The sequence below is a fragment of the Lycium ferocissimum genome, chromosome 11, assembly GCF_029784015.1.
Source record: "Lycium ferocissimum isolate CSIRO_LF1 chromosome 11, AGI_CSIRO_Lferr_CH_V1, whole genome shotgun sequence".
Lineage (NCBI taxonomy): Eukaryota > Viridiplantae > Streptophyta > Magnoliopsida > Solanales > Solanaceae > Lycium > Lycium ferocissimum.
Window position 1 is genome coordinate 23,862,509 of NC_081352.1, and position 23,547 is coordinate 23,886,055.

A 23,547-nucleotide genomic window follows, 5' to 3' on the forward strand; every position below is an offset into this window, starting at 1 on the left:
AAAGAGTGAAATCGAGACTCGTATGCAGCCACAGAAGAATTTCCCTGCTCAATATTACTGAACTCATCACGCGTCATGTCCCTCAAAGTACGAGGAACATACTTCTCAAAAAAAATCTGGTAGAACTGAGTCCAAGTTAATGGAGGTAAATTCGCCGCCCTACACTTTACAAACGCCCTCCACCATAACTTGGCATCTCCCATGAGCTGAAAAGTCACAAACTCTACTCCATACTTCTCAACTGCCCCCATTATGTGGATCCTCTCGTAGCAATTAATAATGAATTCATAGGCATCCTCTGCCTTAGTACCAAAGAACTCTGGAGGCTTCATCTTAGTGAACCTCCAAAATAAATCATGTTCGTCATCCGTCATCACCGGTCCTCCCACTGGCCTAGGAAATAACTCAGGTCATGGGGCCTCATCTAAACGTGGAGCCACAGCTGCGACATGATGTGCCCCTGGCGCCTGAACTGGAGCCTGAGCCGGACCACCTGCTCTCGCACCCTGATTACCTGCTGCTGCTGGTAACACACCTGCCTCTGCTAAACCATTCAATAGGTTCAGCACTCAAACCATAACATCTGACAGCACTGGAGTAGCGATAATATCCAACTGAGCTGGTGCTGCTGTGAACTCTGTTGCCTCATCCTGAACAACCCGAGGCTCAGGGGACTCAGCGCATTCTTGACCAGCCGCAGGAGCCCCGCCCCTGGCTGGTACTGCTGCTCCCCTGCCTTTATCACGATCACGGGCTCGGGCCTGGCCTCCTCCTCGAACTGCGACCCCAGTAGCCTGACCTCTGCCGCGAGTTGCTACCCCAGCGGCCGACGTGGGTACCTCGTTATCTGCTGCTGCCGCACGAGTCCTCACCATCTGTGAGAGAATAAAGAGAAAAGTCAGACAACAATTTGAATCATCTAGATACCAATTGGAATCAAATAGCACGAAAGAAAGAAAGAAATTGAAGTTTCCTAGTGTCTCATAGCCTCCCGAAGATAAGTACAGATGTCGCCGTACCGATCGCTGGACTCTACTTGACATGTCCTTGTACGATGAGATCAATGAACCTAAAGTTCTGATACCAACTTTGTCACATCCCAAACAGATGTGTGTGGCACCCACACTAGTCCTATAGTGGGCGAACCAATCCCTTAACCTATTATAAAACAAATTCCAATTACTTAAACCAATTAATAAACATTGCTCACGAATAATGGAATAAAATGTCTGACAATAAAATAAACTAAATGGCATGTGCAGAAATCTAGCTATTACAATCTGAAAGTCAATGTACAAGGAATCTAACCAACAATGTCTAAAAGAAGAGATATTGTCTAAAAATAAACATAATGTCTGGGATGAAAATAGACATCTGAAATAAAGAAAGATCTTCAGGCGGCATGGCACGGATAGGAGCTCACCCTCTGATCTTGGTAACGAATAACCTCAACTAGATGCGAGGTCTGGAAGACGTCTCGGCTCAAAATCTGCACTCACAAAAAAAGTGCAGCAAGTGTAGGTCAGTACAAACAACACGTACTGGTAGGTATCATAGGCCGCCTAAGATTAGTATCATGCATACATATATAAAATAAATGAAACAGGCAGACAGGCACAACAAAAATGTATCACAAATAAGATCCTCACATAATCCACTTTCAGAATAAGTCACCAATTATCAACAATGAAACACCAATGCTCAAGCCAAAAGTAGTAGAATAAACAATAAAGTTCCGGCTCTGTCACATATCTGTACACACATGCTAAATGGTAATATTTTCCCCAAATAGCCATGACCTGCAGGGGACCCATGGTGTCCATGTACCACTCGTTCCAGAAAGAACCTCGGACCACGAGCTCACAACTAGGCTACATCGTCACCCCCTGTCAAATGTGCCGTAATAGATGTATATGTTCCATCTCAAAATCTCATCAACATTGCCTCATAATCGAATCACAATGAATAACCCAAGAACACATATCAAAGCCAGAAACAATGCAAGACGATCATAGTAACACAAGTCATAACAAGACTCACCAATAACTCGCTCAACCATAGCCTAATTATACGCTTATCTCAATCAATCAGTGAAGGGTATATACGAACACCTTCCTTTCAACAATCTCAAGAATACAATTCAAGTTTATCAATTTCAACAATGGAGAAGCACTTCACACAATTTAATCATACAACTAACAACGATCACCAAACTCTAAGTCCGAAGACCTAGACATGCTTTCTCCCATAAATTCTACGACATATACAATCAACTAATCAAAGTCTAACTCAAGTAAACTGTAACCTACCTCAAAGCAGGTTTGAGCAATGGAGTCACTTCGCAACAGCCTTTTGCTTTCGCAATGCCTCAGAACGTTCAAAGTCTAGAAATCATAATACTAAGTAAGTAATGGAGCATTAACTCACTTTATGGCTTCTATAATCAATTCAACCCTACAAATCTGGTTTTAGCCAAAGTTCCCATTTTTATTGGAACCCTAGGTCTCAACAACCAATTTCCATCATTGAATATCCAATTCTCATGCTATGAAGTGATAATCTCTACTCTTAGATGATTAAACAACAATAAACTAAAATAAACAATAACCCACTAATATTCTAGGGTTTCATGAACTTAGATGTTTTAACCTTTCAATTCTTCCCCAAACTAGCCTTTATTTAGTTCTAAGAGTTAATACGATCAAAGAACTAACGAGATTAATGGTGGAAAGTTACCTTGATGAAGAGTATTGACCTTGCCTTAGAAAATTCGTCTCAAGGGTTCTTGGGAACTGTTTTTGGAGTTATGTGAGGAGTGAGGTCAAAATAAGGTATTTAACTCCAATTTCTGACTGAATGAGGACCGCTGCAGCGGTCCACGCTTCGCTGCAACGGCCTCGCTGCAGCGGGCCTTTGAGAAATCTACCCCTTCGTTGCAGCGAGACCCCTACTCGCTGCAGCGGTCTCGTTGCGGCGAAAATCCTTCCGGTGCAGCGATGCATTTTAGGCAGTGAGCACGAAATTTTCTACATTTTTATAATTAGTTTCTCAAAATCATTCTAAGGCCCTATGAACACAAGCCAACAAACAAACCAAGTTAAAAACACATCACATAGTCACTTATAAGTCACAAAACACAACATAAAACACACCCCAACTTATTTAGGTCCTCTCATTCTTAACCTCGGGAAAGTACTAGCAAGGGTAAAATGGTAAGATTACGCATAACGATCAAACGGGTCGTTACATTTATTTAAGACAACGAAGGATGAAAAGGGGGTACATTCAAGACATTTAATTTTCGCTAACAGTCACTCATTGAAAAATAGTAACTGCTGGTTAGGAAGCAGAAATATAAATAGGAGCAAAATAGATACACGGACAACACCCATGAAACGGCTGAGTACTCCATGAAACATCCTGTAAGTACAAATGCCTGAGAAGGTAAGTACTACTACATCAATGGTGGTGATATCACATCGGTTATTTTTAGAATTGGTGGTGGCCGCTAGGAAGATCTGTTTCCTTTTATATATATACACTTTCCAGAAGGAATATACTAAAAGACATGGTTGTCTATGAAGTATGTAGTCTATAGTATGATTTTATATTTTGCACGACCATAGGTAACTTGCCTTATTGATTTCTTCAGGAAGCTTTCATCAACATGTTTTCTTCATATTTCTAATTTAATTTAGGAGTATATTATTATCCATGTAATTTTAAGCATGATTTACGGTTTGTAAATTTCGACTGAATCGCGAAAAAAAATGTCGAACGAATAGGACAATCAATCTCCTTTTAAAATAGTGTTTAGTTTCTCATCTTTTGTTGTCTTTCTCTTCTTTTTATTTTTCAAATTTAAGCTAACTAAACTTAAAATGCTAAAACAGCCAAGATAAACTAAGGTGTAAAGATTGACAATTTGATTATATAATAAGCTAAGGGAGTAACACTACTTTTTTGCAGGTAAAAATAATTACTAGCCTAGCATGTATCCCTGCAACTTTTCAATATATTTTTTCTCTTATGTTTCATTAGATTTGTTTTTCAAGTCTAAACAGCTAATTTTAATGGGCCATTTCGTACTTATATTGAAATGTTTTCCGCAAATACTTATAGTCAAGAAAATTATATAGGATGTTAAAAGAATTATTAAAAGAAGATATAATCATGAACAATGTTGGATTAATATTTTCTTTAAGTGAAACTATCATGCTAAAAATGATTTTTTTCCATACATGATAATTTAGTTCTTCTAATTATCTCATAAATACATAATTTATTAATTCTTCGCGCGGTTAACTTCGCTAGTATATAGATAAACCCTTAAAGTTGTAATTTTTACTTTGACACTTTAATTAAAAATTATACTTGTGAGACACTTTAACGCGATTCACAGTATACCTGTTAAACACAAATACTAATATGGACCAAGCTTTATTTCTCACCTTTTGCCAGTGCGTGAAGCAGCTTAAATTTTACTGTCTTTACAGTTACTACACCTATATAGCGAATCCAAAGACACACGTCATTAAAAATACACATAAAACTTCATTTTACCCCTTCTCATGCTCCTCATCATCTCAATCTTCAATTATCAACATTTTTTTTCCCACCCGGTGTCTGGTATGCCCATTTGAGCCTGACTATATCCCGATTCGCACCGCGTAAGGCCCCATTCGGGGGGAAGCGCTCCCTACCAAGGATTTTTCTATACCCAAGGCTCGAACCTCAGACCTCTGGTCAAGGGAGGAGTAGCCCCATCCATTGCACCATATCCTTTGGCGGTAAACATCTCTTTTTTTCCGATTCTTATTCACTTTTTCTTTTCCTCTTACAACATACCTTCTGAAAAAAGAAAATAAACCAAACTATGTTAAATCTTTGGGATAATTTCAAAGACCTCTCTTCAGGTTCAGTTCCGTAACACTTACCTCCCCTATGGTTTATGATATTACACTCACCTCCCTTATTTCAAATGTTATGTAACAAATGTTAATTTCATGATTTTTAGTAATAATATATTTATGATATTCCAAAATTGTCCTTTTGTTGCTTTTATTATTAAATGCTAAACTTGTAACACAATTCTTCCCCACTCCGAAAAATCAACTTCCAAGTTAATTCCTTCATATTTTTACTCCACACTTCTCTGCTTCTACCCAAGAATACGAAGGCAAGAAAATTACTTTAAAAGCATATAGAATTATAACGAGGTCGTATTTCAAAAAAACTCCTAGACAACTCGGCTTTTCCTCTTAAATATAATTCTTCTTGCTTCAAAAACCTCTTCGTTAACGCGATCCCGTTAAAGATTCCATCAGTTCCACAATTATAAGTTCAATTGTTGCAATAAGTTTATTAAAAAAGTCAATCTCGCAAACGAAAATGCAAAACACTAATCAACACTGGATACTAGAGAATTAGACTCTAAGAAAAATTAGAAAATCACTAAAAAAAATTAATTAGCAAAATTGCTTGTATTTGAATCAACTTGACGGAGACAGATGATTTTATCAACTTGGTTGAACAAATTTTTTGTAACACATTCAATAATTCATATGTTCACTTCTGCAACAAATTAAAACGTAAACGAATTATTGAATGTGTTATAAAAAATTTCATTGAAGTAATTTGTTGCAGAAGTGAAAATGTGTTGCAGAAGTAATTCATATCCCCAAATTACTTCAGTAATTATTGTCACAACAAATTACTTCAATAAAATTATTGAATGTGTTACAAAAAAAAAAATATGAATTATTCAATAATTCATATGTTCACTTCTGCAACAAATTAAAAAGTAAAGAAAAAAATTCTAAAGGTACGCTTCATGATCTCTTGATTGAAGTAAACGAATAAAATTTGGGGGAAAAAAGCTAAACTTCTGACTAAAGACCTAATTAATGGCTTTGTTTGCGGAGAAGATGACGATTGAAGAGTAGTTTCTTTCTTTTATATGGAAGGAAGAAGATGAAGAGTGAAAAACACAGATGAATTGAAAGGTCGTTCTTCATGTCTAACAGAAAATTAAGTTTTTATTTTAGTAGAATTATTTAAGGAAAAAATTTATTAAATCAATTACGTATTGAATAACCAGTACACTAGAAAATGTTTTAAAGAGGAAAATTGGTCAGTTTATTAAAATTTTACATTACTAAATATTAAGCTAAACATTTGTTACATAAAATTTGAAATAAGGGAGGTGAGTGTAATATTGTAAACCATAGGGGAGGTGAGTGTTACGAAGCTAAACCTGGAGGGAAGTCTCTGAAATTATCCCTAAATCTTTTCATTTCATCTTGTCACATAGATGAGGGATATAAAAAATGTTTGGCTAAAAATAGAAAAGTTAGTTTATGGGAGTAAAAAACACGAAATTAAGCTAAAATTTAATATATTGGGTAACGACTGACCGTAATTATTTGAAAAATACATAAAAATGTATACTAAATTTAATAGGAATTGATAGAAATGTGCAAAATAATTTAGAATACTCATACATACTGATATGTGTGTCATCAAATTGTCTAAAATAATTACAGAAGAAATATGCATGTTGTTGTTTTTACTTGAGTGGTTCAAAAGAGAAGAAATTGCACGAATTGAACTTCAATTAGGCTCGTCTTTAATTTTAATCCTTTAAATGGTTTGGTCTTTAATTTTTGTCCGTTAGCAATTGAACTTTTGCCGGGTATAAGTTCTTTAAGGGTAAAAGTCATGTGGGACATAATTTGTGAGATATTATGATGCGAAAATATAAATTTATGCCAAAAAATTTATTTGTCTTGAAGGAGAAAAAATTAAAGACCAGCACAAAATAGGGCCAAAAGTGCAAATGATCCCAAAATCTTGATCATCTGCGAAAAAGATACTGTAAGCTAAATTTTAATTACTAACAGTGGCTAAATGTTTGACGACATATATAAGAAGTGGCTATTGTTCCAATATTTTCCATTGCTAGTAAGCAAAGCTGGCAATTTCAGCTCATATTTAGAAAATTAGCCCATTTAACCCATATTTTAGTAAGTTGGGTCACTTATATTTCAGTTTGGTAAATATGTCTTTCTAAGTCTCTTTTTAACCCATAAAATATGAGCAAATATGGATAAAATATGGGTATCCATATATGAACTCACTAGACCCAATAACAACTCATTTTCCTCAAAATAGAAGAAAATATTTTGCTTAAAAATTTATGGGAAACATTTTCCGGATGGATAAAAAACACACCAATGCACCACCAATCCCAACCCACCGCACCCCACCCTTCACCACCCCCACCTCCTACACGTACCCCTACCCCTGCTCCCTACTACCCTACCAATCATAGACCACCCCTTACTCCCCCTACCCCCTTCCAACCTACACCCCCACAGCCATGAATACCGCCCACCCCACTACCACCACCTTGCCTATCCCCCCCCCTCCCCTGAATTTTCTATTTCATAATATTTAATTATAAATATATGAAAAAATTAATTTAATTTGAGAATATTTTTTTTATAAACATTAAACTTATATAATATGGGCTAACCCATAACCGACCAACTCATTTATCACCCAACCCATATTTGACCACATGAAATATAGGCACGTAACACATTTTTGTTCAACCATTTTCAATCTGCCCAAATCCAACCAAACCCATCCATTTTCCACCCCCCTATTTGTTTTGCACGTATTTCCCTTCAAATGCACCGGTCTTTAATTTTTGTCCCTCAAATTGCTAGTCTTTAATTTTTATCCTTTCGCTTAAAAGAGTGGCCGAAAATACCCCGAGATTATAGATACAAACCCCTGTTCAGTCAAAAAAATAACAATTTCGCAAGGCGCTTCGCGAAAATTATGCCTTATAAGACAGAATTTACCTTAAGGCAAAAGTTTGCAAGGCAGAATTTTTTTTTTTTTACTCTGCTGGAATTCTATAAAAGTCAGGCTCGAATAAGCCTAATTTTGCTACGGAATTCTGCCTTACAATTTTTTTTTTTGACTGAGTAAGGATTCGAACTCAGAACCCCGGAGTATTTAGGCGAAGGGGAAAATTAAAGACCAGCAATTTGAGGGACAAAAATTAAAGACGACCCCTGAATAACGACAATCGTGGAAATTGGCCATTCCTAGGGGAGACAAATCTTTTTGAAGCCCAAGAACTAGAGAAGCCCAGGCCCAAAAGTGTCTCTCCTTAGGTCCTCTACTGAAATCAAAGATGGAACCAATCTAAAATTCTCGTCCCGCCGGTGAACAACACCAAACGAGCCGAGCCCTATACTCCAATCCAACATTATTTATCTCCGCTTTCTTACCAGCTTTACAACATTTCTGATGTATCAAAAAATAGTACGTATCTAATTTCATTCTCTTCGCTTTTTCGTTTCTACAATTGTTGAAAACCTAGTTCCTTTTTTTTTTTTTTTTTTTTTTTTTTTAATAATAAGTTTATTCTGATTAATATTAGTTAATAGTAGTTGCTATTTCTGAGTTAGAAATCCGTAAAATCTGTAATTTTAAGGTATATTACAATTATTGATATTTTAGGTTCACAATTACCTAGTTCACATCCTTTTTTACCGTAGAATAATAGTAAAAACAGCAAATGAAGCTGTAATTTTTATAGTATTAGGCACACACATTATTTACCTTGAGTCCGTTATCTGCTTTACGTTCACGGTGTATCTGAAATGTTATGTATCTGAATTTATGCTCTTCGCTTTCGTTTCCACAATTGTTGAAAGACATTAGACTCTAACGTGAGCTTCTGTTAGTAGGTTTACACTTAACACTTAAAGAGTTAAAAGACTTAAAGATATGGGCTTGGACATATTCTTAAAAACATGGGCCTTAAACAATCATGTGAAATAAGTAGACCAAAAATCAAATTAATGATTAAAAGGTATAAAATATTTATAATTATTTATGAAAAACTAATATTATACATATAAATAATTATAAAATTTATGTATATAATTTATCAGTTTGGTTCGGTTATTTATTCGGTTATTTTTTAATAGAACCATAACCAAACCAAATATTGTCGGTTTTTAAAATTTAAAACCAAATCAAACCAAACCAAATGTCGGTTTTTTTATTCGGTTTGGTTTTGGTTTTAACCAAAACCGTGAACACCCCTAACGCTTAGTTAATAAGCGTAGTCATTGTTCTTTTGTTGAAAACCTAGTTCACATTCTTTTCTTTTGTTTAGATTAACAGTAGTTTCTTCTGAGTTAGAAATCTGGAGAATTGGTAAGTTTAAGGTGTATGACGATTACTCGAGCTAATCAGCATAGTCATTGTTCTTTGTTGAATATAATTTCTCAATATCATAGTCTATAGGGAATAACTATCTAGCTTGATATTTCCGTTATCTTCTTTACATTCCGGTGTATCTGACGTCATTCTCCTCCTTTCGTTTCTACAATTGAAAACCTAGTTCCCATCCTTTTTTGTGCAGAAATCTGTAAAATCGGTAGTTTTAAGGCGTATGACGATTAACTCGAGTTAATAAGCATAGTCACTTTTCTTTTGTTGAATCACTATCTAGCTTAATATCCATCTTTTTTCGTGTAGTAATAAGTAGTTGCTTCTCAGTTAGAAATCTGGAGAATCGGTATTTTTAAGGCGTATCATGATTACTCGAGCTAATAAGCATAGTCATTGTTCATTTGTTGAAAACTTAGTTCGCATCATTTTTCATATAGAATAATAAAAGTTGCTTCTTAGTTAGAAATCTGAGAATCGGTAGTTTTAAGCATAGTCATTGTTGTTTTGTAAAGTTTTAGGTTGCATTTGACTTCAGTCTCTTCGCTTTCATTTCCACAATTATTGAAAACCTAGTTCGCATCCTTTTTCCTGTAGAATAGTAAATAGTTGCTTCTCAGTTAGAAATCTGGAGAATCGGTAAATTTAAGGCGTATTACGATTACTCGAGTTAATAAACTTAGTCATTGTTCATTTACTGAATGTAATTTCTCGTTATCGTGAGTCTGATATGGTGATACATAATATCAGTGGAGAAGGAGAAACAACATTAGTGAAGCTGTAATTTTTATAGTCTTAGGTTGCATTTGAGCACTAGGAGCATGACTTCCATCTTTCGTTGCATACGGAGAGATCGAGCATAAGGAGTGCATGAAGTTTTGCTTAAACAGGAAACTGCCTTTCATGATAATAGAAGGTAGAGTGAATAACTATCTAGCTTAATATCAATCTTTTTCGTGATACTAAAAAGATTGATAACCTAGGTCCCATCTTTTTCGTGTATTAATAAATGGTTGCTTCTCAGTTAGAAATCTGGAGAATCGGTAATTTTAAGGCGTATCACGATTATTCGTGCTAAGAAGCATAGTCATTGTTCTTTTGTTTGAATATAATTTCACAATATCGTGAGTCTGATATGGTAATACATAATATTGGAAGAGAAGTAGAAACAACATTAGTGAAGCTGTAATTTTTATTGTTTTAGTTTGCATTTTGAGTAGCTAGGAGCATTACTTCCGTCTTTCATTGGGTACCAAGGAATCGAGCTTAAGGAGTTCATGAAGTTTTGCTTAGACAGCAAACTTGTTTTCACGATACTAGAAGTTAAAGGGAATAACTATCTAGCTTAATATCAATCTTTTTTGTGATAATAAAATGATTGATACCTAGTTCCCATCTTTTTTCGTGTAGAATAATAAATAATTGTTCTCGGTTACAAATCTGGAGAATCGGTAATTTTAAGGCGTCTCATGATTACCCGATCGAGCTAATAAGCATAGTCATAGTTCTTTTGTTGAATGTAATTTCTCAATATTGATATTGTAATACATAATATCCGCGGAGAAGTAGAAACACATTAGTGAAGCGGTAATTTTTATAGTTTTAGGTTGCATTTGAGCACTAGGAGCATGACTTCCGTCTTTCGTTGCGTACCGAGAGATCGAGCTTAAGGAGTTCATGAAGTTTTGCTTAAACAGGAAACTGCTTTTCGTGATAATAGAAGGTAGAGTGAATAGCTAGCTAGCTTAATATCAATCTTTTTTGTGATACTGAAAAGATTGATAACCTAGTTCGCATCTTTTTTCTTGTATTAATAAATGGTTGCTTCTCAGTTAGAAATATGGAGAATCGGTGTTTTTAAGGCTTATAACGATTGCTCAAGTTATTAAGCATAGTCATTGTTCTTTTGTTGAATGTACTTTCTCAATATCATGAGTTTGATATGGTAATACATAATGTTGGCGGAGAAGTACAAACAGCATTGATGAAGAATGTAATGTTTATAGTTGTAGGTTGCATTGGAACACTAGTAGCATGATTTCCATCTTTCATTACGTACCAAGAGATCGATGTTAAGGAGTTCACAAAGTTTTGCTTAGACAGGAAACTATTTTTTAGTGATACTAGAAGGTAGAGTGAATAATTATCTAGCTTAATATTTCTTCTAAACTCACTGGATCGTGATGTTCGTAAAGGTGCAGGTAAGACAATGATAAAACCCTAAAATTGAGCGTTAAGCATTACGGTGAGCATCAAAGCTCCATGGCATAGGTCTTAGTAGCCATGAGCTTATCTGAAAGGCTACATTACCCAAAAAGTATGACTGTCAAATTGATATATTAATTATTAGTATTAACTGTCAAATTGATAAATTAATTATTAGTATTACTTTTTGATTGTTAAAGGTAGTATATATTGATATTAGCAACTAGTTAGAGCTGTGAAGTAATTATAATGTTGTTGCCCTACGAATGGTGTAATGAGCCCAAAAAGTCAACCATGGGATCAATGTCATTTGCAATAGCTACGTTGCACCAAAAAAAGAAAAGTAAAGATATTCATCTGTATTTAATACTAATTACAGATTCCGATTTGCTCTTAAAAGTTCTTTCATTCTTTTTTTTCCATATAGTCCACCTGTCACTGAAGGAATAGAGGTCCAAGTTTTCATTTTGGCCTTGCCTAGATCCCTCTGGTGCCAGCCGTGGAGTTGTGTTATTTGGATTTAATGATTAACTTGCTTACACCACATTTGTAATTTCCATTCGTGGTCACTAGTATGTCATTCACCATAATTAATATTATGGTGAATGAACATACTAGTGACTAGGAATAGAAATTAGAAATTCAGTGCAAGCAAATTAATCATTAAATCTAAATTACAACTGTTGAGCTTTATACGAAGTGTTAATGATTAAAGGGAAAAGGGTCAAAATTGCTCCTAGATTATTGGAAATAGGACAACTATACCATGTGTCTGATATTGGTCCCAAAAAGAGGTCCTTGCCATTAGCCAACTGGCGAAGCTATGCCCCTTAAAACAAACAGATCTCAAGGCCTGATTTTGAAAAGGAAATGACCAGAGCCCCTCAACTACTTGAAATTGGATGATTATACCCTCCATTTGATTTTGGTCCCAAAAAACTTCTCACCGTTAGCCAACTTACCAACAGGTCTTAAATTACTTAACTGCAATAACTGCTAGGGGATTACTTTACTACAACTACTACACCAATACTACGTGTTCCATTTTAAATTTGGACTACACAGTACACATATAAAATACTTTAAACAATAAATAATGACTTTCTTATTTGAGTAAATTGCATCAACGACAAATGGGTCACGTCATCGTCTGTACACTGTGACGTAACAGTTCCTACTCTGCATGACCTCGTTTCATGAAGTACCAGATTATCTGCCAGCTGTTTTTTATACTTTTTTCTTTTCTCATTTTCACTTATTCATTTTAAACTGAAAAATGCATTTAATTCAAAACCTTTTTAAAACTTTATTTTGGAATAACAAAAACGTCTTAGATACTATTCAACGTATTCCCTCGTAACTAGTCATAGTCGTAGTAAATAATCCAAAGTCTCAAGATTCTCTAGTCCCCATAAGCACAAAGTACTCTTAGTAGTGTAATTAATTTGTGATAGGGAATATAAGTTGTGTGTCATTTGTATTACTGTTTTGAATTGTGTACATAATACCAAAATTCTAAAATAATGGTGTTAATATCTTGAATGCAATAAAGTTATAACATGGCCTGCCCGTTGATCTCTTTTGAGGATTTGGAATCCGTTTTCATTTGTAACTTCTCTGGAGGGAGCAAAGTTCATTAATTGACTCCAGATAGACTCCTTACCTTTAATATGCACACAATTTAAGTCCTCTTAATATAGTACTAACTGTGGTGTTGTACGATTTTGGGGAAACAATGTATATTATCACTGTTTGCGTGTCTTGAATCGTCATCGGAGCTGTGGTGGCTGGTGTAGAAGGCTGCACTGGTGGGTGGTTTGGAGGGTATGAAGTAACCGGAGATATATTTATTCTGTAGGAATTTCTCTCGACTTTAAGAGGAGTTTGGGGGAGGATCTTGTAGTTTTCTCCTCATCTGAGATGGTGTTTCGTCAATGGATCTCGCGGGAAACCCAGGTGGCGTCAAGTCCATTTGATTGAAGATTATTTGCGGATGTGTATGATATAACCGGGGTTTCAAAAAGTAGACGCAGGTCCACTTGAAGGTGCACGAATTTGGGTCCGAAGTGATGGTCAATATTAGTTATACGCGTTATGTAATATGTTATCCACGCCAACACTATTAGGGAATACGAGCTATTTTAAACCCTTTTTCCTCTTTCAGAGATGCTTATTATGTGGGATTATTTTTTGATCAAGAAATATCATGTGGGATTGTAACAAGTAGACGCTAAACTGGAACAAGTAAAGTTAGGGGGGCGGACCAGTTCTGCAGATGTGTGCGATTTGGAAGTGTCATGTCATATATTAGGCCTTTTAGTTAGTAATGTTCACTAAATTTGGGTTTTGTTTTTTCCAACGTATCATAATTCTTTTCCAATTCTTCTGTCCATGTAGTTATTTTTTCCGTGAAAATTACTTATTATTGCATTGTATTTGCGTGTGTGTTTGTACATGCACACACACATCCATATATACACACAGATATATTCCTTCATCTGCATCTTTCTTCATTGAAGTGAATATCCTATTTGATATTTGCGCTTAAACTTCTCTACGATTTTCACCTCTTGACAACAGTGCTGGATCTAGAGTTTATAGAGGTCCTTTTGTAGCTCATGGCAGAATCTCACAGTATCCACCTCTTTTTGGTTTCTCTTTCCTCCAGGAATATGTTTTACAGAATGCTATTGGATGCTTTTGATACTTGGTGGGAATCTATCTAATTTGCTTTCTGAAGAAGGGAGAGGTATACTTATTTGACAAGGTATATTTAATTGTTAATTCATTTCTCTGGTTACGAAACTCATACCATTAACTTAACCTGAGGTGCATTAATCTTTGATTATTAAGCATATATACACTGCAAAATAGATGGGGTCTGGTAAAGCTACAAATTCATGAGAACAAATTCAACGAGTTCCGCACCTGTATTAAATACCCGCACCCGAGTCCGAGCAATAAATATATATTACAACAAATAAAGTCTATTTCTCGATTAACTAAAGCTCTTGAACTAAAACCAATACTCTCAAATTTAGTTCTTTATAAACTCGTCGTATTTTATTCATAACATATCTCGTGTAATAGCAAAACATTCTCACACTTTATATAACTGTAATTATATGACATAAACCAATAAATCGAACCAAATACCCAATTGATCTATACTTCTCAGTCATAAATGTAGTCAAAACACCCAAGGTAAGTTGGCCAAATCCGGTGACGGTCCCACTCCCACACCTACACCCATGTCGTGTCAACACATGCGTGGCAAGAATTTTGAAGAGTCCCAGCAACATAGCTGAAGACACTCTGCAGTGTTAATGATTATGTTTTAGTTTCATTTCTAGTGATCTGTTTTTTGAAACTTTAGCCCCTCCCATGTTCAACAGAAATCTCTTCCTCCTTGCATACCTATCAGTTATTATGGATGGGATCATACATTTTAAGTTATTTAACTCGTTTATGTTTGTCGTCGGTTCCCTCTCTGTCTCTTGCTAAATGTTTTTCCTTTTTCAGGTCATAACCTTGTTGGAGTAACTGCTAAAGCAAGGAGAAGTTATACGAGGGAATACAAAGGTTCTTTTAGTTGAGTATAATTTAATCCATCTAGTCATGGACCAATACAAAAGAAATTTTCTCAAGCAACGCTCGAACCCCCAATTCAAGAGGAAGGCAGGCACTAAAAATGCAAGGAATTTTTCTAGTCATGAGCGATCATCTGAAAATTCTCAAGGTTCAGATACTACCTATTGTATACTTTGTCAATCCAAAAAAATTGGTAGCGTAATTGGAAAAGGTGGTAACATAATCAAAGCCTTGAGAGAGGAAACTCAAGCAAAGATTACAGTTGCTGACAGTGTTCCTGGTTCTGACGATAGAATAGTATTCATCTCTAGTCCCTCTACGAAGTTAGCTAGGAGACAAGATACTGACAAGAACAATGAAAATCCAGAGACAGGGGAAGAAGATGGTGCCATGGAGCCGCATTGTGCTGCGCAAGATGCGCTGTTAAAAGTTCACAATAGGATTGTTGAGGAAGACTTGCATGGAGCACAAGATGAGGATAAGAATGAAATTGAAATAATCACGCGTCTCCTTGTTCCGAACAATATGGTTGGATGCCTTTTAGGAAGAAAAGGCGATGTTATTCAGAAATTGCGAAGTGAGACTGGGGCAAGCATTCGTGTTCTCTCTGCTGAGCATCTGCCAGCTTGTGCTATGACCACTGATGAATTGGTCCAAGTAAGTTTCATGTTCTTTTCTTAGATTGTGTAGTTTCTTTTTTTTATTTTTAAGGTGAGTGAGTTTTGAAATGAACTTTCATTGCTTGGAGAGTGTGATAGTGCAGAGGATGAAAAGGAAAGAGTATTGTTTACTTAAACTAAATGTTCATCTGTACTGATCTTAGTTCTGCATGTAGCAGTTACGTTGATCAGATATCTTTGCTTTGTTGTACATTTTTTTTTCCTTGTGCTTATCTTCAATTCTCTACTAGTCCTGATATTTAGTGCTAGAATATCTTTTATGTTCCACCATTGTTTAGCTATTCTAGTCCTTGAATGTTAGATGAGCTTTCCAGTAGCTATTGTTTATCTGACTTGTAGTTGCCTCATTGATCTTTTATTGAACTTAAAAAAACAAGATGCTTCTTTTGATAATTTATGCTGCACCTATATGCTCTTCAGCAACTAATCAAGAAATAAATTGCGGAATAATAAATCACACAAGGATTTATGACCTATCTCCAATAGGATTTCACCAAAAAACTCCACTAAAAACTCAAGCAGTTTTAAGATTGCAACTCCTTGCAACTTAAGGAATTTACCGGTGACCACTACATCACCTATCCCCCACACTACAATTCTTCACTAATTGTAGTTACTTCTTCAAAGACTATCCTGTCTAAGATGCCTTTACAACTCAAAACAACACCCAATTCGAATTTTCTATGAATGTAAAAGGTTACAGTTTGAGAACAAAGAATCTAACTATTACAAGTCAAAGACCTGTATGAATATATTTTGATAGGAACAGGTTCTTCTTTGTTGTAGTTGATTCTCTCTCACTTGAAGAGACTCTGAATAATTTCTCTCTATTTGCTCTGGAGTCTCTTGTCACAGTTTCAAAAAAAAAGTCTCTTGTCTTCAACAGCATCAGTGTGATGCTTTTTATAGGAGTATGATGACCGCTTCTTGTGAACAAATATTCTCCAAATCCAACCAAGACTTGGTTCAAGAATCCAAGAACCAATCCTTGTTGACTTTGGATTCCAATCCTGCGCCGGCCTCCAATTGTTTTCGCCTATTTCAAAGCTAATTCCATATATTCAATTATGGTAATATTTCCATGTCTTGAACTTGTATTCCTTGTAGAATTGAATTAAGCCTTAATCCCAATTCTTCAAGTGTTCCTTTTCGCTTTGGAACAGCTTTTCCTGCTTGGACCAACAGTCTCCAGTTCTTCTGCAATTTGCAAAGGACCTGGTTCTTTTGGTGTTTGTGCAATCCTGTTGCCAGCGTTACCAGTTCCTTTATATGTTAGGGACCTGGTTCTTGTATATATTTGTCCATCCTTCTTGTTCATTGTCGATCATCAAAACTTCATAAGATCTTGAATTAAAATTCAGATCAAAGCAGCTTAACATTTTTGAAAAGCAGCAAGTTTCTGTGCACTTAGCTAATGTCTATGCTCTAAATTTTGCAATTGGCAGCCGTGCCAGATTTTTGTTCGGCTCTCTCTCTCTTTTTGGGCAGCCATGCTGTTTTTTCATATGAAACATCTATAGATCATTAGCTAATTTGTGATTTCAACTCTGTTTGGTCTCTTGGTTTTGTGGTAATTGCCTTTGTCGGGATACAATCATGTTCCGAACTACTATTTTTTATTGGGGGATTATAATCCCCTAATTTTAGTTAATTTTCTTGCTAATAGTTTTTGGGGTTTAATTTAAGTATCTATTTTGGCCATATCATGTCAAAAGAATTTTCAATGCTGGTAGGTTTTTTCAGATATCAGGTAAACCTGCTTTGGTAAGAAAAGCCTTGTATGAAGTATCAACTCTGTTGCATCAGAATCCACGCAAAGACAAACCAACCTTGAGTTTTCCCACGGTACATGGTGCTAAAGGTTTTCACCCCCCTGGTCCTCCCATGGAAAATATGATTCCTCCAGGAAAATCAATGTGGTCTCAAAGTAAAAATAATTTAAATGGTATGCCACCTGCATTAGGGGTGGGAGGGTATAGGAACCAGCTTTCTGGATTTGCTCGTGAGGATTTTGATTATGTTCCTCCCCCTTGTGCTGGCGAAGCTCCAAGTGATTTCACCATGAAAATTCTGTGTTCAGCTGCAAAAATTGGTGGTGTTATAGGCAAGGGGGGCTCCAATGTAAAACAACTGCAGCAGGAAACAGGAGCGAGTATACGTGTTGAGGATGTCTCACCCGAATCTGATGAAAGAGTTATTCGTGTCTCCTCTTTGGAGGTATGTTTCCCATTGAGGAATCATAATATTCGCATACTCATAGCATGTCACTAAGCCATTGTTTTCCTTCCAGTCTCTTTGGGAACCCAGATCACAAACTATTGATGCCATCCTTCAGCTTCAAAGTAAAACAAGTGAATTTTCTGACAAAGGAATTATCACTACGAGGCTTCTTGTTCCCTCAAATAAGGTTGGCTGCATTCTTGGACAAGGAGGACAGGTTATCAATGAGATGAGGAGGAGGACGCAGGCGGATATTCGTGTTCTTTCCAAGGACAATAAACCCAGATGCGCATCTGCAGATGAAGAGCTTGTGCAGGTCATTTATCTGTAGTATGCAAGTTTAGACTAGTCACTTCTGGTTCACATCTGTCCTAGTTTCAATTTTCTAGTGCATGCCAGTACTGTTGTTTCCATGATTTTGTGAGAAATTTCAATCTCAAAGTAATTGAAGCTCCATCTATTCAGATTTCTGGAAGCATTGGTGTTGCAAAAGATGCCTTGGTTGAGGTTTCTTCAAGGCTTAGAGAAAGATGCCTTAAGGATGGAAGTAGTAAAGTGGAGCCTACTCCTGTTAGGCCACTTCCTGGATTTGTTCCTTCAGAGGATTTCCGAAGTGGAGATCCACTACGTTCAGGTGTGATGGGTGCTGGAAGCTCTAGAAGATATGAACATTTGAAGGTATGAAAGATCATCTTGCTAATGTTGCTTCTACTGGAGCTTATACCTTGACTTTTGTTTTGAAAGCGGTGGTGCCTGGGCCAATTCATACCTTTATTTCTGATCTTCTATTTTGGTGTTAGGAGTAGTGCGATATGTTTGTTGTAACCTCTTTACTAGGATAATTCACATTAGGAGAACCTATGTTACTCGGACTCTTCAAAAATATAGACGGGTGCGTGTTGGATCCTCGAAAAGTAGTGTATTTTTTGAGGATCCGACATGGGTGCGGCAACACTTTTAGAGAGTCCGAGCAACTTAGAGGAGAACACCTAGTTCTACCAACATGCCAGTATGTCCTGCAGAAGGCATCATCTAATTCATTTAAAGGGTAGTAATGTGATGATGCACCAATCCTGTATTCAAAATGAATTTACTGGAATTGTATATGGGACATGCCTTCCTATATACAGAAGCTTCTTAAATATACTTATGCCTCATTTCTATCTGATAGTATTTTCCCCTTGAACACATATCTGGATGGTTTTTTTCGTAACCGTGGTACCCGGGCCACCGTGCGTGCACTTCGACTAATTGCTCGGGATACCTGCGACCTCCCACCAACAATAAGTACCAGGTAATTTTGCCCACCAAGGTTAGGACAGATGGGAAGAACTCACATAGTGTTTTTGTCTCTGCTGGGATTGAACTTGAGAGCTCATGGTTCTCAATCTACTTCATTGACCACTAAGCCATATGTGCACCTATATTTGGATGTTGAATAAGTGACTCGTCACACTTTTCTGGGTTATGGAAACCATTTGCTGCCTTGGTCTTTTCAGTTGGTCCGGTTGACTAAAGAAGTGTCACATTCTCTCTGTAGGGTGCTGTTCGTGAATATGACCATCCAAGTTATCCAGATCATCCCATTGACACTAGGTACTACCAATTCCTCAATTTGTTCTTTTATGATTGCTTTTTCTGTTGCAGTTGATCTGATCACCATTTTGAACTCCAGATACTCAAGTATCAGTAGTCCCCCAGAGATGAAGTTTCCAGACCATTCTTTTGGTTCTGCAAAAGGAACAGGAGGGTATAACATTAATGAGGTAAATTACTCTCTGCCTAGAGCTACTAATAGGTGGTTTAGTGAGTTCTTTTGGTTGTTCATTCGGTCCAACCAGGTAGAAGACTTACTTTATGTTGTTCCCCTCCATTTTTGGATGATACTAGACCTATTTGGGTGAACTGCTGGATATTTTACTCTGATTCCCCTTTTCTTTTTCATGATACAGAAATCTTATAAATCCTTCATGTTCTCCATTTTTATGTTATCATATATTCGGGACATGCTAGAAAAATTACATGTCTTTTACATGTATAAAACTCTGTATGTTAAGATGCGTTCAATTCATGATAAAATTCTCTTTCTAAGTAGTGTAGTTCCTTTTTCCGTTTTATTGTTGTCTTTTGTATTATACAATTTGTATTATGATCTTTATATATGCATATAAGTCGTTTGTAATGATATTTTTTTTAGTAATAATTATATTTTGATTCATGCTGTTATGTTGGAAAACCATATAATTATTACTAGTAAGAGATAGCATATTTGTTCTCTTAAAAAATTGTTATGATATAGCTGAATGTATGAGTCATGATATGCATAATTACCCAAATGACAAAATACATAAACTGTGTAATATAAAAAGTCATTTATAGAGCATATAATACATTTCAAGTAGCTTTAATATTACATAAAACGTAAGTCCGGGCATATGTATTTCCCAAGGAGATGGAAATGTGAGGTTTTCAGGAGATCAGGGACAAACATAGCATCCTTGGAAGGAAAAGAGATAGGAGGGCACATTTGGGGAGAGCTGAGAAGGGAGGAATTGGAAGGACAAAAATTATTGAGTGATATTCTTCCTAATGCACCTAGAATATACAAGTTCACTAAAACCTTCATGATAGAAACCTGAGGAAATGGGAGCTCAACGATGGAGTAGTCTCTTATTACCAAACAATTACAGCAAGAAGGAGAACTAGAGGCCAGCTGCGGATTAAGTAACATTTCAGAGGATTAGTAGGGGTGAAAGTGTAGCAGATGATAGATCTTTGATAAAGAAGAGTTGATGGAGGGCATCAAGACTAGTGAGAGCAGTAGTGTTCTGGGTCTTCATGGGTTTATGATGGTCTTCTTCCTTCATTGCTAGGAATTAATAGAGAATCATGTGATAGGATGCATCCACTATTTTACGAATGGCACTTTTAAGAAGAGTTTGAACTCATTTTCATTGTGCTCTTTCAAGAATGGGGCCAAGGACACATAAAGAGTCTTCTAGGTCTATTAGTTTGGTAGAGTGTCTATAAAATATTGTTGCATTTAAGAAAAAGAAGTCTATCAAATGATGGCTTATGTTCCTATCGATGAGCTTAAATCGATAGTGGATAATCTCAGTTCCTCATCTCAATGTGCATTTCTGGAGGTGCAATTTTTTGCACCCATTTTTTGTTTCTAATATATGATGGATTCAAGGCTAAGAAGTGGTAATTGATAGGTTGGGCTCACGATTGCAGCAGTTGTGAATTCTTTTTATACATGTGCTTGAGAGGATGGATTTTGGACAGACCTAGAGTTCAAGTCCTAGCCGAGGGAAGAAAACAATAGGTGTTTCTTTCCATTTGTCTTAACTTCGGTTGATAGAGTTAGCCGATACCTATGTTGTTAAAAGGTAGCAGATACACAGGAGCTATTATTCATACTTACATATCCACATAAATGTGGTGTGGGGTTGGTAACAGCATGAGAAATGGATTATTTATTGAGGCGATGTTGCTTTCGGAACTTGACTTCTGATTTCTATTTCATGTAGTTCTTATTGCTAATTATCGTTTGTTTAAATCACAGTTTGCTGGAAGTAGTGCAAGATTTCGGGATCCTCGTTCTACCGGACCTGGATTTATTGATGATATTCGGGGGCCATCAGATCATGTGAATGCTGGGCACAATTATCCTAGGTCTTCCGAGAATTTGAATCCTGGGCGCTCTACTTATCAAGGATACGGGTCTCCTGCTGGACAGGGCAGCAATATTCAGCAAGGTGCTTACCACCCGAGCTACGCTGCTCAACAAAGTGGTTATCAGAGTTATACAGCTAAAGGTGGCTATCCTAGTGGTAGTCCTTCCCAATTGCCTTACCAGAACACTAATCCTCATCAAGCTCCATATCAGAACATCAATTCACAGCAGCACCAGCACCAGCACCAACACCAGCACCAGCACCAGCACCAGCAGCCACCGCCATATCAGAATATGGCTGCACAAGGTTCCTACCATTATTGATGCTTGATACTAAGTTCCTCAGAATGCTACACAAGCAATCCAACTGTAGGATTTCCTTTTCCTCTTCCCATTCTTGCTTCTATAGGTTTCCCGGTAATAGGGATATCTGCGAGAACTCGGGACTAATCCCGAAAGAGGGGTCTTTCTTTATGGTTATCTAGATATGGCAGGTTTTAGTCACTTTTGTACCATAATTTAATCTCATGTTGTGCTATAGTTGTTGCTGAAGTGTCGGTAAGAGATTAACTTCTTGCACTCTATGGAACTTCTCTTCCTGCCCCCCTTGATTGGTTAAGAGTAGCGGATTATGGTTGAAGAGGTTAAGTAGTTAATTGTTTCGCAATATTTTCAGAGACCTTGCTTCAGGTTTCCTCTGCAACATTTAACTTGTGGTTTATGGTATTGCACTTAAACTCCCTAATTTGGATTTCGTGGTAATGAGATTGTCTTAAAATGATAAAATTTCCTCTGCTGTTCCAAAATTGCTCTTTTGTAACCTTATTGATTCATGGATATTAGTGTAATCTGGAAAACAAAAATAATTTGACGGATACCAAGGTTTGTGATACAAACTAAGGGAAAACGTTGTTGCTATATTGCAATATTTTGTTTAAATTCTACCACTAACCACCTTATATCTTATAGGCCTTGAACATAGCACAAGAAAGAAAATCAATCGAGACTACATTGGTTTGTGCCTTTTGGCACCACAAAGAAAATTTGGAGGTTTTATATTCCTCGTGTTAGAGACCCTTTCTTTTAGTGTACTACGTTCTTGAACTGATAACCATTTTTTGGCTAAACTAGCCTCCTTCGTCCCTTGCAACCAAGAAGGAGCATTATTGTTAGTGTCCTATAGTTTTTGCATCAACGTAGATGATAATTTTCTTTAGGTAAGCTTCCCATTCCTTAAGGCTTAAACCTTACATCTCCTCGTGATAATTAAGTTCATTATAGGTTAACTTAACAAAACATAAATTCATTTATGAGAAATGGGAAGTCATTAAATCACATATTTCCACATTTAGCTTACACTTCTTAAATGAGAAGAGTTTAAGTCATTTTCATAAACGAATTTGCTAAGTCCAATATTCAATCTTTCATATTTGTACTCCTATCAATATTAACTATTGTAACAATATATTCACAAGAAGACCGTGCTCGTCTCACCAAGAAAAGTAAACTATGTCTTATTTGACAAAATTTCAAAGTGAACATGTTGATGAATTAATATCGAGAATACTTGTTATTGATTTTTGACTTTGTACGAATATATATTAGGGCAATGATTTAGTTAGGGTTGGGGGTCAGAGTATCGTTTTATTATTTAAGTACATAAATAATTATGATTTAATTTAAATATTGAGTACGAGTAAGTATTTAATGATAGTAATTTAGCATCAGTAATTCAAGTCTTTCAAAGATCATTTTAATGGTGTTTTGAGAGAATAAGTCCAGAGAAATTACAGAGAAAGTTATTTTACTACTCCCTCCGTCAATTTTTATTTATCATGTATTGACTTGACACATTCTTTAGATCATAAATAGAATGACAATTTTACTATATCACCGCTAATTAGTACTAAGTCA

The 23,547-nt window shown here is 36.2% G+C and overlaps 1 protein-coding gene across 3 annotated transcripts; it reads left to right on the plus strand.

Annotated features, from left to right (window-relative positions):
* The first annotated feature begins 8,185 nt into the window (after positions 1 to 8,185).
* On the plus strand, positions 8,186 to 22,378 carry LOC132037391 (KH domain-containing protein At4g18375-like). 3 transcript variants are annotated; one of them, XM_059427903.1, is made up of 10 exons: positions 8,186 to 8,340; positions 14,132 to 14,230; positions 14,986 to 15,711; positions 17,478 to 17,951; positions 18,025 to 18,270; positions 18,420 to 18,632; positions 19,495 to 19,550; positions 19,630 to 19,720; positions 21,523 to 22,002; positions 22,175 to 22,378. In XM_059427903.1, exons 3-9 carry the CDS (start codon positions 15,082 to 15,084, stop codon positions 21,955 to 21,957), a joined length of 2,145 nt encoding a protein of 714 aa, XP_059283886.1. In that variant the 5' UTR covers positions 8,186 to 8,340; positions 14,132 to 14,230; positions 14,986 to 15,081; the 3' UTR covers positions 21,958 to 22,002; positions 22,175 to 22,378. The 3 variants fall into 3 exon arrangements, with proteins under 3 accessions (XP_059283886.1, XP_059283884.1, XP_059283885.1); XM_059427901.1 differs by having other exon boundaries at positions 21,523 to 22,215; XM_059427902.1 differs by having other exon boundaries at positions 14,132 to 14,212; positions 21,523 to 22,215.
* Positions 22,379 to 23,547: the final 1,169 nt, after the last annotated feature.

Excerpts from the sequence above, each read along its gene's own strand:
- LOC132037391 (XM_059427903.1), top strand. The coding sequence starts at position 15,082 with ATGGACCAATACAAAAGAAATTTTCTCAAGCAACGCTCGAACCCCCAA. Across the intron at positions 17,952-18,024 it reads TTCGTGTCTCCTCTTTGGAG|TCTCTTTGGGAACCCAGATC; the intron begins GTATGTTTCCCA and ends TTTTCCTTCCAG. Across the intron at positions 19,721-21,522 it reads GAGGGTATAACATTAATGAG|TTTGCTGGAAGTAGTGCAAG; the intron begins GTAAATTACTCT and ends TTTAAATCACAG.